At 37.5% G+C, this 10786-nt stretch overlaps 1 protein-coding gene across 35 annotated transcripts in view; it reads right to left on the bottom strand.

Annotated features, from left to right (window-relative positions):
• Positions 1 to 96: 96 nt before the first annotated feature.
• Positions 97 to 10786, bottom strand: part of DLG1 (discs large MAGUK scaffold protein 1) — a 172919-nt gene continuing 162229 nt past the window's right edge. For all 35 annotated transcript variants that reach the window (XM_030027191.2, XM_030027193.2, XM_030027194.2 and 32 more), the window contains 5 exons: positions 9230 to 9331; positions 8805 to 8977; positions 5078 to 5187; positions 4610 to 4701; positions 97 to 1839 (listed from right to left, as the gene is read on the bottom strand). In XM_030027191.2, the coding sequence (XP_029883051.1) occupies positions 1733 to 1839; positions 4610 to 4701; positions 5078 to 5187; positions 8805 to 8977; positions 9230 to 9331 (584 nt within the window). In that variant the 3' untranslated portion in view covers positions 97 to 1732. The remainder of the gene's footprint in view (positions 1840 to 4609; positions 4702 to 5077; positions 5188 to 8804; positions 8978 to 9229; positions 9332 to 10786) is intronic.

Here is a 10786-nt window from a genome sequence, read left to right as displayed (position 1 = left end):
TTCCTCTAACATTATTTTCATTTACAGTCCGAGTCATTTATTTTAAAATGCTACAACACCTGTATTTCTTTTGATTAAAAACACACTTGACAAATATATTGTACAATAAAGTTTATTAGCTGTTCTCCTCTTTCTAACAAATGGAATGGATAGTGTTGATAATTCTTTACAAACCAAAGCTAATTTGGTTGTGTGACTGCCCCATGACTGCCATAAGTACACCCCTCTTATAAACAATCAGTTTCAAACAAGCAACGGCAGGTACCAAATAATACGGGAATTAGAGAATTTCATTACTGAAGGTAGCTCCATGTTTTGGTACAACGTATTTATAACATTCAGCACAGAAGTTTGTGCATTGCAAATGGAAGATCTTGTGCCTATGCAATCCGAGATGAACATGTACAGAAAAATAAAATGTATCGTTGACTGAATTCTCCCTTTGGTTAAGACATGCATAATTACAAGGTGGGGGGGAGAAACAAACACCTGAAATTCTGTAGAAAAGAGGAGAACTTGCATGTATTTTTTTCTTGTAACTAATATTCCCTGGACTTTATGCCCAGCCACCATAGCCCATTTGATTTCTCGTGATTAAGGAAGGTAAATTCTAATTTGTATTTTTATTCAAAACAAAAAGCTAGGAGTAGGTGGTAAAAGAAAAATATATATTTTATATATATATATTTATACGTGTGCGCAACTATGTAAAGAAAATAATTCCCATAGTTACAGAGTTTAGTTAAAGAAAGTTTAATATATATATATTTATTATAACAAAATAGGCAGTTATTGTGGGTAAAATATTCATTAAAATCTGACCCCTAAGAACACACACATTTTTAGGCTACGAATCATTCTCTCATTGCCCTAATGACCATCTCTGCAGCTGTTTTCTGTATTACTGCCAATGGAAATTTGGCATTCCTCTGAAAAATACAAGGTTTCCTAGCACCTAAACATATTTTAGGCTCAAAAAGTGTGATGACCATTATCTATAAACAATTTCTGTAAGACACTATAAATAGTGTTTCATGAGGAAGATTAAAAACATTACACATCTTTGTCCCTAGCAATTTTATTGGCAAAAAATGAAAAAATATATTATACGAATATCCATATGAAATTATGAAAATGAATATCCCTTGAGGAGTAGTAATGGGAGTTAATGAAAATGTTAACTCAAAATTTGAAAGTTTCTCTCTAACTGCCCGGAAAGAAAGGAAAAAAAAAAAATACTGTGAGAATAGAATTTAACTCAGAAAATAAAACCTACAATTGATTGCCCTGACCAAACCATGCTATTAAAGTTAAGCGTGCAAAGTTACTCATGATTTACAACTTCCTTGAATACAACTTTTCTTTCAATTGTTATGAAATTTTAAAAGAATGTCTATAAAGCTTTTTTGAAAAAATCTTTGAAAGTTACTTTCCCTTAAACATTAAGGAATTTTTACCAAGCAATTCCCTCCCACCCCCACCCCAAACTAATAGCTGGTCAGGCCATTCCACTGTCATGTTTGAAAAATGGCAAACCAACAACACACAATAATACGAATTATTTAAACTAAGAGAGACACCAAATGTAAAGCATTATGGGAACTGCAGAATGTGATGGTTAGGGTGTGAACCACGCTGGAAAGGACTAGAGGCAGGCTCCACTGAAAGGGCTTAAGAGTCGTCAGATGTAGTAGGTGATGTCAGTTAGAAAATGAAAAATAAAAATCTGTTTTCATAATTTTTCCTTTGCTGGAACCCAGATGTAAGGCCCAGACTGTTCTTCTATGATCTGTTTCACTTGGTTGTAGATTTCTTCCAGTGTGTCTCCTTGGACAATAGCTGCAAAACATAATGTGGCAATCAGCAATCGTCCTTCCTAGCTCTGTACAGAAACCAAGATGTTCCAGGCCAAGCTGTCTTTCTCTCACAGTGGCAAGAGGATTTTAGGTTGCTGAAGGAACAGACACCCACTGCGATTTCTGGTTTCTGTGCTAGAGTGAAGCACATTGTTGATGGTACTGCAGGACACACTAAGCACCATGTCTCCCACTCGAGGCTTGGGGTTCAGAAGCGGTTTTCACTTTACTACACATACAACTGAGGAGGTTTTTTTGCTTTTCCTAACCACACATTAGAGTTTGCCTGAGTCAATGTGCATCCTTCAGTATTCTTTTTGGTCCAACTTTCATGTGTGTTTCCAACACAAGGCAAGACAGAGTACAGGGCTGTGTCCTCATGCAGTCAGTCAGGCTTGGTGTAATGCAGACTGGTGAACTCCGCAGCTGGATCCTGAAACTTCATAGCAAGGCTGGCTGACCTTGGGATTTCTACCTGCTAGCACTACCTTTGCTTTTGGCCAAAAAGAGGAGGAACTCATGGAATTTGTTGCCCCACCAATAGATTCAAGTTTTATAGATGATAGGCTTCAATATATAGTTAAAAGTGCAATTTATATTCAGATGGTCTAAGTTAGATATATTTTCTCCAAGGCTAGAAAGTAATTAGAAATGAGCCAGTATGGATGTGTTCTGGCATATCAGAGTAAAGTACGGTCTGGTGAAAAGGAGGATGAAGTTTGAGCTGTTCTTACCACACTTCAGTCTGAAAAAGCAATCACCATGAGTGAGATAGCAACTTCTTTTTAATTAAGATCGCCACCTCAGTGTTGATAATCCAAGAAACAAAGTTTAGCATGAAAGATAGTTTTGGAGGCAGGCCAGACTCACTCTTTTGTGCATTAATATATTACTGCTGCTTCTGAGCTTTGCTTTCATGCAAATTACTTCCTTTTTATTCCGAATCACCATTCCCATCTCTTAAAAACTTTCTCCCCATCTGCAGCCCATCGTGCCTGTGGGAGGAGGCTGTTCAATTATTATAGGTCAAGTATAACGTTCACAGCACAACAGTGCATTAGAAAGATTTAGGAACATCTTTGCAATGCAAATAGCTGTAAGCCTCAGCACCTTACTTCTCTCCAGCTATGTTTAACCACACCTCTTCCAAAGCTCAATACCCTCAAAACAGAAGATGGATGTGCTCTTCATGTGCTTTGCTGCAAAGTTTAAGTCTGTTTAAACTTAACCTGCCAATGAAATTGATTTCAGTTACCCTACATGATGTGGTATTTTTTAACAGATTAGGGAACGCTTACACATTCTGTTTTACCACCCAACTCACATGGGTGGCAGCCTCCAAATTTTAAGTAGTAAGTGGGATTTGTAATGTCTTCAAGTATCTCAAACAGATTCAGAGAAGGATTCTGGCCTGAACTGGATTATCAAGGACAGAAGTCTGACCACTGCTATCTTCCTTTGTCAACAAGCCTTATTACTTCTGAGAAGAAACATGGCCCTGAGCACTTAAAAAGCACCCAGAGGTCTTCTGAAACATCTTGAATTATGTCCTTTCATTTCCTGAAAAAGTGTCCTATATAATGACCTGAGACAGCTTCGGAAAATTCCAGCTACTATTTAGTATCTATTATAATAAACTGATTCGTTTCCTGAACAATCCTGACACATTTGCAAGTCATTTGGTAAGGGACTCTATAATAGAAAGAATTTGCAATACATGTTGAGAGTCCCATAACTTCCTGGGTGCAGACAGATAGCTATGGGAAGAGTGGGAGAGCTAGATGCAGTATTGGGATAAACTGACAGCTGCAAGGCAGCAGAGAGGGAGGGAGGCAGACAAAAAGGGATGGACTCAAGTTGTTCGTTGTGTGGGTAGCACACAATGTAGAGAACAAGGCAGCAGGAAGACTGGGGCAGGGAGTCGACTGGGTCTTCTATCTTCCTCCCATGTGAAGCCACCACCCCTTCCTGTGTCTCTGCCCAGGTGGAACAGGCTGTTGTATTCACAGCTCTGCCCACATAAGATGTGGAAGAAGGAATTGGGTAAAGGAGTCATGTCACAGAAAGGAGGTGAATGGGGCAGCAAACACTGAAACACTGCAAAAGAGAACGTAACAGGAAGGAAAGGAGTGACTGTCTATCTAGGACAGGAATAGGGAAAGCTCATTTCTGTTCTCCTGAAAAATCTTGACTTAATCAATCTCCTCCTACTGCAAGCCACAATGCAAACAATTAGCACAGTTTGAGTGCTTCCAGCCCATCCCTTGCTGTTACAGTTAGTCCACGGCATACAAAATTTGATTTGCTAAGCACCATAATGCTGTAGTGCCCAATTTCCAGAGGCTTAATTAATTACCATCATTCTTTACTTCCTGATTTTAAAAAAAATGGAAAGTAACATTTTCTACAGGGAGCTTTGCTGGGCAATCTCAAATTGCTCTGCAAATAAAAAGCTTTAAGTGTACAATATATCAACAAAGCAAACATCTGCACTACAATACCGAGGAAAATAGTAGAAAGTCTCACAGTTTTTAAAACCTAAATTAAGCTCCCAGTAAATTTTTGTATATATAGAATTAATTGATCAAATTGAAATCAATGTAGACATACTAAGATGGCTCTACGCCTTGAAACAATCACAGATCAGCCGAAAAACAAAGTTCAGCCTTATCTCAGCAGTGAGGCAATTAGTATTTTATGGCAAGCAATAAAATTTCAACTCTGGCAAGGGAACAGTCCCAAGCAAAACACACCTGTGAAGTGTTCAGTAAATTCTTGCTCCAATTTCATGGCTCGCTCAAACGTCTTTCTGGCTTGCTCTTCCGTTAAGCGTTTATTCATTTCCCTGAAATTGAAAACATTATACATGTAAAACCTACTATCAACACTTGGAGTCTTTTCAAGTAAGGTTTTAAACTGCTGTCTGAGTATTAACCCTAAGAAGAGGCAGTCTCCTAAATGACACACCTAAGCAAAGACTGTAGTGGGAATGAGCTGTTCTGACACTATGTTGCATGGAATTTAGCACAATGACATTTGTTCTCAAGCACTTTAATTTGAATTAGAAACCCCATCTAAAAGTCGCTAGAAATTAAACTCAGGAAATTAAATATAATTTAAAATGCAAATATTACAATTGTCCTCACATAACTTGCAGTTGGTTTTTCAAATACAATGACAGTCTCAAACAATTTAGCCTGAGGTACTTTACTTGTACTCACATGATATTTTCCACTGTTTTGGGTTTAATAAAAATGGAGATTGGGTACAGCTGGGCAATCTGCAATCTTTTGATCGCATTACCAGAAACATCAAGAATGCAATGTTTACCCTAAAAAGTGAGAGAGAAGGGAAAAGGGCACTAAGCAAAATTTAAGTAACAGGTACGCATAGCATAATTATTTAGAAGAGAAAACACATCTCCACTGAAGCCAACAAAATTAGAACATCTGCATCAATGATATTATGATTTCACCACTTTGGCACAAGGTCCCACAATGCTCCTCTGTTGGGATCATACATCATTTGAGATGTTCCTGACCCTTCTTCCTTCTTTTCTCTACCAGAGGTTGCAGCCCAATCATCAGTGCAGAATCATGCAGTGGAACAGCTGTACTTCAACCACACCGCCAAAATTATTTTTATTTTTTAATAATTTGAGGATCCTTTAGGGAGGTGGCCATGTCATGAATGCAGTTTAGAGAGAAGCCAGATGACTTAACTGGCATACCCGAAGGAGTAACCAGCCCTGATGGCAGGGAAATACACCACCATCAGAATTGTTAGATGGAACTGAATGCAAGCACTCTCCTCCCCCCAGGTACCACACAGTAGAATACCAACTTTGAGATGGTGAGTGCAATTTATTTGGGCTGCTTATCTTTCATCTCCTGAGAAACCAATATAACTTAACCGTTCCTTGGGCAAGTTGTAAGACAAAGTGGTAGGGCTGCTTTTCTCCCCACTTCTATTCTCCCACTAGAAGCAATTTTCCAGCTCTTTGGGATATCTCATCTCAAAGGCTCTTCCTGTTCCTCAGCTCCTCTCATCTCTGATACGCTCATTTCCACCTCACACATTTTTATTTCTTTCCTTTCCAAATAGCATATGAGTAATTTGCCATACCACCATTTTAGAAAGGGATGGGGGAGTGGAAAACCGCTGTTGGGTGACTAAAATAAGAAAAGCTTTTTCTTTAGCAGGAGACCAATGTGAATGGTAGAATTCTGTAAGCCAGGATACAAACCCACAAGCACCATAAAACCAATGGTTACTCATATACAACGCACTTCCTGAACTCCTGGGAGATCGTTCCTGGAGGGTACGTTGAAGAGCAAGGAAGTGACTGCAGTCTGAAATGACTGACATGTTTCTGCTTTCTGGCAGGAGAGATCACTACGATCATTTACATTTGATCACTTGCACAACAAAACCACAGAATTTTATTTCAGGAATTCTTAAGGAGGATAGAAGTGTTCTTCCCACATGAACAATACATATCTTCTTGCTTCCAACTGATGACAGCTGTTTCCCAGAGCCAGTCTGGTGACCTGGGTGCTGACTGGTATCATTTAAGAAAAGTGTTTGTATGTTCTAGCAGAGTGTTTTACTACACGTGCTGACCTGTCCACATCTTTCAAATGGTTTCTCTTTAAATGTGGCAAGTGCTCTTGGAATTGAGAATTAAGAGCATTACCTGGTCCATTTCCCTTTTTGGGATAAGACTCTTAGTATTTGCTGTGTTTGGCTCAACAACTTATGCCAGGTGCCAAAGGATTTTGAGCAAAGAGAGGAGGACTAGGTTGCTAGCACAACAGCTGTGCTGGACCTTATGGAATATAACTGTGACAGTTTACTCCAAATAAATAATGAACAGGCATTAACAGTGGCCTCAGAGATTTGCAAGTTGCTAGCGATTCCAAAGAGGATATGAAAATTCCTTTCAAGTGAAGATTTGGAAGACAAGGAAAAGAAATGCAAGTACTTCATGATATAATTATCATGTTTTCATCCAGGGCAGCTATTAGCTCTTTGCAAAGTGCATTCAAACAGTATTTTACATATTTTTTAGTTCCTTACTTGCACTGCATCTGATTGAGAAAGACAGCACAGCACTCAGTGCCCTTTTACAATAACTGAACAATGACATCAAAAAGCATCTTTAACTGTGTCCATTATAGGTAACAAAATGAGAGATGGGGATCAGCTGGAAGCATGGACAAATGAACACAATTTAAAGGTATTGCAAGAATACCATTTTTGGTACTTTTGGGGTAGTAGCAGTCACTTCTGTTCTGTCTGCCCTTAAATTCATCACAGAAAACCTGGAAATCATCTTTTGTATCCAAGGAATAAGACCCACTGAAGAGAGTCATCTCTTAAGCGAGATGGAGAGGCCTACAAGGAAGGACTAGTCCCAGATCGACCAGTTTGCAGCCCTGTCACGATTCTGAAGTCAAGTTCTGAAGGACAGGCCATTGTTTCCCAGAAGAATAATGTTAGCTGGAACTGAGAAATTACTGCATTTACCCGAAGTCCCACTGTGCCTGTGCAAGAGATTTAATAGCACGGAGACATCTGGTAGTACTCAGTACTTCATGTCAGTTTATAAAAGGTTCACAATCATTTTGTACCTTACTAATCACACTAGATGAGCAAAAGAACACAGCCAATTTCAGGTCCAGGATGGAACCGAAGAATTTTATCTGTGCTACCAGTTGAAGCAACTGCCAACAGGTTTATAATGTTTAAGCTGTTCAATAAATACTTTCATCATTTAACCACATATGATAGTTTCACAACTTTAACTTTGTTCAGCCTCCCAAACAAAATACTGTTCATTTACTTCAAAAGTTTCATAATTAATTTTATTTCCTTTACTTTTCTTGCTATATACCACAGAGCCAGGTTCTATTCCATAGGGTGAGAAAGACAGAAGAAGAAAACTTCATCACATGAACCACAGAATCCCACCGTGTTCTCCTTGGTTTTGATTCTAGTAAATTAAATTGCCAGAAATAACAATACTCAGCCATTTGGCCAGAATGGTGTACACTGTTTTCCAGAGGACTAACTACACTCCTGTGTCACCTGGGTTAACCACACTTACCCTCTGCATGTCCAGACTGGAAGTGCTCATGCTTGTGAGTTCCCACCTAGAAAATAGCTGTTTCTTCTCTCATACAGATCAGACAACATTGTCTACTGTAAATGCACCATATTTGTAACCAGTAGAACAACACTCATCAACCTAATGTGGAACATTTGCAAAGAATTTTCACCAAAAAAATTTCTTTAAAACAAGCAACTTAGAGTAAGAAACATGCTTCCTTCTTGCCACTCTTTTTCAGAGAGCTCAGGTAAACTTCAGTTTGAATTTAGAAATATTTAGATTTTGCAAGAAATAGTTAATTAAAATCTATTCAGGATAAAAACCGGTAAGGTCAGTCTTCAAAATGTAGTGGTAGTTATGTAAAAAGTCTTTCTAAAATTGAGTTTATTACATTCACTCTTTTCCCTTTGTCAGCTAAATCCATGAAGGGCACAAAGAATAACAATTTTATAAGTTCTCTTCCACACAGGTCTGTATCAAATGGATCATCATATTAATTGACTCCACCACCACTATTCTTAATTAGTTAATGATCTATGTATGTGAGCTAGGCTAATTAGCCTGTAATTCCAATTATTTCTTCTCGATTCTCTTTTTATAACAGGGCACAAACTATGGTTGCTCTTCTCCCATAATTTAATCACAATGCTTTCATTATTCCAAAGCTTCATTATTTCCCTAAATGCATTTGTGACAATGTGCTTTGCTTCTACTTTTGTACAAATTCCTTTTAAAGTCAGAGGGTTCCTAATGGCTTCTTGCCATTCTTCTCTTATCCCCTGTCAGCACAGTCAGATAATCACCTCAGTAAATTAAAGTAACTGGCACTGATTTACCTTTTCTGCTACTTCTCGCACTGATTGGACACTTGTTCCGTAAAGATGATTATTGTACTGGCCAGCTTCAATGAATTTGTGATCCTGAATATCCTTCTCCATTTGCTCTCGAGAAGTGACAAAATGGTAATCACGTCCATCCACCTCGTAATCTCGTTTTGGTCTAGTAGTATCTTTAAATATAAACCAGTAGTTTTTAAAGCAAAACAGAAAACAGTGACTTTTTTCCCTACAATATCAAAAAATAGTCTCCCATTTATATTGCAAAATTTTCACAAGCAAAGAGATGACTGACCATTAAGACAGGTCTATAAAGTTTAAACAATATATTAACTTTTTTTTAACTCAACATTCAGAGGATGTCTATTAAGAAAATTAACAGAAATAAATCATTTAGAATTGCTTTAGTATTTGCTGAGACTTACGTGGAACACATGAGCCAAATTTGTCTGGAAATTCTGAGATCAGATCATCATTTATTCTGTCTTTCATGGGTCCCAAAACAATCACAGGTCGAGTGTAACTGACTATTAAACATAAAGGAATAACATCAGTTACATTTCAGTATATTTGCTAACTTTCACAGTTCAGCAAAATAAGCTTTATCACATGGTAATGATTTTAATACCTGAAAGAATATGTACTCCTAAAGAGAATACAAACATGTTTAAGAATGTAAATCAATTAATATTGTAAGCATGGTAAGATGTTAGATCTTCAGCCTCAAATCACCACCCTGGGTGACTGAAGTCTTTGGGAGAGGGGGGGAAAAAGAAAAAAAAAAAAAAAAAAAAATCTTTTCACAAAGTAACATCCTTCGTTGTAATGAAAAAAGCAGAAGGGGGAAATTTGAAAGTCTTTTCACTTCAGAGGTACCTAAGCAGTAGCACCGTTCGTGAAATTCTAGTTCTGTGTTGGGAGAAGCTTCTTATGTTCTCTAAGATCACAATTAAATATTCATATATAAAGACTCAACTATATATAGCTTCTGTAATTATTAACACCCTTATAAAATGAAGTGTAGCATCTTTTAAAAGCAGCTTAATTTTTTATGAAGTTATAAAGGGCTTTTGGTTGGAAATTAAGATAAGCAGAAAATAGCCGATTATACTGCAAGAATCATGAAGACAATAACGCCTAAGTATCTTGGCATTAGCACGTAATTTCAGCTGCATAAATTTTAGTTTTAGGTTCAATCTGACTTTACTGCACAAATAAGTCCAAATTAAATAAAGTTTGACCTATAAATATATTTTAATTTGACTTAATTTTAATCAGAGCTACTTTCTTTCGATGGTATTAATATATTCATAAAAGGAATGTCTTGGATCCAGTAACTGTCAACCTATTAATTTAACAACAAACATCTTTGCTTAAAGACTAAGGGTAGCCCACTAGTGTCTCAAATCCAAGCAGCTTTAAATCTGTTTTGGTCATTACAGTTCTTTACTCCTCTGGGCTTCTTACAAAAAAAAAAAAAAAAAACAAAAAACCAAACCCAGACTACTGTGGAAGTGAATTTGTGGACAAACGCAAGTAACATATGCAGGGAATGTATTACTGCTCCTAAGCAAAGAAACGAGGTGCTAGGTCTTTTCTGGCCTTCCCCATACACTATGTTAGACTCACAAAGAGAATTACAGTCACGTATTTAAATGCCAAAGCATTTGGCTCTCTAAAATTTTTAGTTTTACAATATAACAGTTACCAAACCATTGGCTTGTGCAAAGTCTTATTCACCTTTTCTCTTCAACCTTGACATTAATTCACTTGATATTACTATTGTTCTTACTAAACCATTAAGCTATCAGAATCTGGGATGCTAGTGCCAGCTAAAAAGATGTTTCTCATTTTGTGAGACCCTCTGGTGTGCATACATACAGAGACCCAGCAGCTGCTCATTTGAGGGTAACAAACCTCCAGTTCCCTAGCTTAAGCATAGCTTGCTTAGTACATCAAAGAGGGCCTACCATTTCCCCATT

This window comes from Aquila chrysaetos, chromosome 10, assembly GCF_900496995.4.
Source record: "Aquila chrysaetos chrysaetos chromosome 10, bAquChr1.4, whole genome shotgun sequence".
NCBI lineage: Eukaryota > Metazoa > Chordata > Aves > Accipitriformes > Accipitridae > Aquila > Aquila chrysaetos.
The sequence above is the reverse complement of the archived record's forward strand: the minus strand, read 5'-3'. Positions and strand labels throughout refer to the sequence as shown.